Genomic DNA, 3119 nt, shown 5'->3' with positions numbered 1-3119 from the left:
TAGTGGACATGGTGGTGTTGGGTCGACGGTTGGACTCGATGATCTTAGAGGTCTTTTCCAACCTTAACGATTCTATGATTCTATGACCCCCAGGCCAGGATGCCATTTCCCAAGGGGTCCCCAGGACACCCCTGTGCCACCCAGGTACAGCTGATGGGCTTCGGGGAGGGGCGCATCCGATGCCGGTGAAGGACGTGCACAGGGAAGAGGGAGCAGCTGCTCTGCTTTGGGTCAGCCTCCGCATTTCAGGAAGCACCCGCTGGGAGCCGATCCTCCCATCCGCAATGCCCGAGCCCCACGCCGGAGAGAGGGTAAGGGGAAGAGGCTCCTCCTCACCATGCGATGGGCACTGCCGCCTCCTGCTCGGCGCCCATGGGGATGCGGCTCTGCAGGTAGTGGAGTTGGCCAAAGTACTTCCGCAGCGTGCTGCAGCCCTCGAAGTCCCTGGGCACATTGACGGCGCTCTGGAGGGGCGAGAGGAGGAGGAAGAGGCCGCCCCGGGGACAGGACCGCGCTCACGGGTAATGCGTCAGGCAGGAAGGGGAGCCTGCCTGATCCGTGGAGAGACCTGCAGGCAGGAGGGGACGGCCAGAGCCAGGCATCGGCCGGCTCCCCCGGGACAAAGCCGCCCTGCGGGAAGGAGCAAGGCCTTACGGAAGACACCTGCGTAATGCAGCTAGAAAAACAGGTCTGTTCGCCTAAAAATGAGGCTGGAGGAAGCCGCTTTATGGATCCAGAGCAACCGGTCCGGGGAGGAAGAGTCTCTGCTCTCCCCGGCACAGGCTCCTAAGGGTGAAATAAACGGGAGGAATTTGGGAGCGACTGACAAGGGGGTGTCCTGGACAGGGCACGGGACCCACTGCTACAGCAAAGCTGTGTCGGGAGAGGGAAGGGAAGAGCAGGAGACCCCGGAAAGGTTTCCCAACTTCCCACTTCAGGGTTAAGCCCAGAGGCAGAGGCCAGAGCTCCCCAGATCCCGGGCTGGGGGTGTTTAAGCACCCACCCACCTCCATGCCTGCTGGAAGACCACCACTGCGCTTTGGAGATGCTGGTCAGATGACCCCGGTGCCAGCACCACGAGTTACCCCAGCTCCACCCTGCGTATCAGGCTTACAGCCTCACTACAAAACCTATGGCACGGCACAAACCGGCACCGGTCCTGGCTCGGGGACAGTCTCTGTTGCCTCCAGCCGGTTTTACCACCCGTGTCTCAGCTACCAGCTGCCCGGGGCCAAGGCTGTCTCTAACCCGCTCAGTGGCCCCTAAATTGATGACCCCAGTGACTAACACAAGCATTTGGGCTCCGGAGCTGAGAGCAAAGGGCTGATTTATTATTCCCTGCAAAGACCTCAGGCACCAGCCCGACCGGATAAAGCGATTCCTTCCGCCCAACAGGGAACTTGTATTCAACACAAAACCCCCCAAATTCAGGGAAGCGGATACAGCAGAGCCCTAACGCCCAACCCCTGCACGCTCCTTGGGAAGCCTGAATCGTCTGGGGAGCCCAGGACGCAGCCCAGCTGCCAAAAGCCTCGTCCGTGAGCCACTGGTGAGGAAAAGGAGCAGTCACGGCAGAGCTCCGGCACAGCTCCTGGTCCAGGGAGGTGGCGGGAGCCGGCAGACGTCTCCTCGAGCGCAGAGCAGGTGACAAACCAGCTCCCCTGGTTCGGCTCTGGCAGGTCTCACCGGGGCTACGAGCCATTTGGGTTGGAGCCCGGCTTACCTGCCGGAGCAGCTCCAGCTTCCGCAGCTCCTCGTTGTAGTTCTCCGGGTTCTCCCCATAGTTCTTCAGGACAAACTGGAGGGGGAAGAGAGGGATGAGAGCCTGGCCCTGTCCGACACCCAGAGCCACCTCCCCAGCCCCGCACCGAAGCTACAGCCGGCGGCTCTCCAAGGAGAGGCCCGGGAGAAGCCCCTGCGGCGGGTCTGGCAGCGTGAAGGGGCACGCGCTGGCTCAGGGCCTTGCATCTCCTGGTTCGGAGCTTGTTTTCCCCCCAGATCTTGCCCGGCTCCTGCTGAACCTCAGCTTAACACAAAGCCAGAGTGCAGGGTCCTGCGGAGACAACGTCAGGAGGCAAAGCCCTGGGGAGAGGCACCGATCCACCACACGGCAGGAGCCGACGGGGACCTCGGAGCGGGGGCAGAAAAGCCGGAATCAAGTGTCCGTGAGGTCCTGAGGAGTCACCAGCGAAGGGGACAGACCGAAATGAAGTCACTCCGGATTCCTGCCCGATACCCCTCTGTGCTTGGATGGAAGCAAAGCCTCTTGCCGACCGTCAGAGGGTGAATGTCGCGCTGGCAGCTGGCCAGGAAAGCGGCTCCCCGTGGCGAGGGCCGAAAGGGAAACGAAACGGGGTAGCGCGTGCCTACGCGGAACAGCACGGCGCCGCGGCCCCCGCCGGAGGCTCCTCAGTCGCCGCGGAGCGGAGCTGGAGCCAGGCTTGGCCGAAAACGCTCATTAAGAAATAAAAACGCTCTGGCATTCCCGAGAAAGGCGCTCGGTGACGAGTTACGTCTCCCCACCACCGCAGAGGGAGCCGTGGGGATAGAGCTCCCCAAACCTGCCTCTAGCGAGGGTTTCGAGATCCCTCGGATCACGATGCATAGCGCTTCCCGACCACAGGCAGCTCGGGATCCTCCAAAGGTCCGGGCAGGAACTCATCCAACCTTCCCGGCAGCGGGACCCGCGGCCCGACTCTGCCCCGGCTCAGGCGGGCAGCAGGGGTTTGATCCACCCCAGCAGCTGCCAGGTTAAGGGAGGTTGGGGACACGCAAAGGGCTGCCCACACCCTCTGTCACTTAAGCTCAAGGTTAACGCAGCTCAGCACTGGAGAAATGAGGGAAGTTTTCTCTCCTCCCTCTCTGTTTTGACCAGGGTGCCAGGTTTCTATTCGCTGTCGCGTCTCACGAGCCAGCAAAACACAGCGTGTTTCCATCAAACGTCCGCAGGGAAGCCTCGTTCACAAAACAGATTTCCACCTGCTGCCGTACACAAAAATTCCCTAAACGACCCACTTTTGATAAGTCACCGTCCCTCGGGCCCAGCTCGGACCTGGAGGCCACCGTCCCCTCTGCCGCAGCTCCCCATGGGGTGCTGCCCCGGGGCCCACGGCACCCCC

At 62.1% G+C, this 3119-nt stretch overlaps 1 protein-coding gene across 1 annotated transcript in view; it reads right to left on the bottom strand.

Annotated features, from left to right (window-relative positions):
* The window catches only part of PTPN23 (protein tyrosine phosphatase, non-receptor type 23), a 16939-nt gene extending 15145 nt beyond the window's left edge, over positions 1-1794 (bottom strand). The window contains exons 1-2 of the mRNA XM_019473398.1: positions 1724-1794; positions 337-464 (exon numbers count right to left, since the gene is read on the bottom strand). Coding sequence (XP_019328943.1) covers positions 337-374 — 38 coding nt within the window. The 5' untranslated portion in view covers positions 375-464; positions 1724-1794. The remainder of the gene's footprint in view (positions 1-336; positions 465-1723) is intronic.
* Between the last annotated feature and the right edge of the window lie 1325 nt (positions 1795-3119).

Source organism: Aptenodytes forsteri, unplaced genomic scaffold (assembly GCF_000699145.1).
Source record: "Aptenodytes forsteri isolate BGI_AS27 unplaced genomic scaffold, ASM69914v1 Scaffold428, whole genome shotgun sequence".
NCBI classification, from domain to species: Eukaryota; Metazoa; Chordata; class Aves; order Sphenisciformes; family Spheniscidae; genus Aptenodytes; species Aptenodytes forsteri.
Note: the sequence above shows the minus strand (reverse complement) of the source record. Positions and strands in the feature narration are given on the sequence as shown.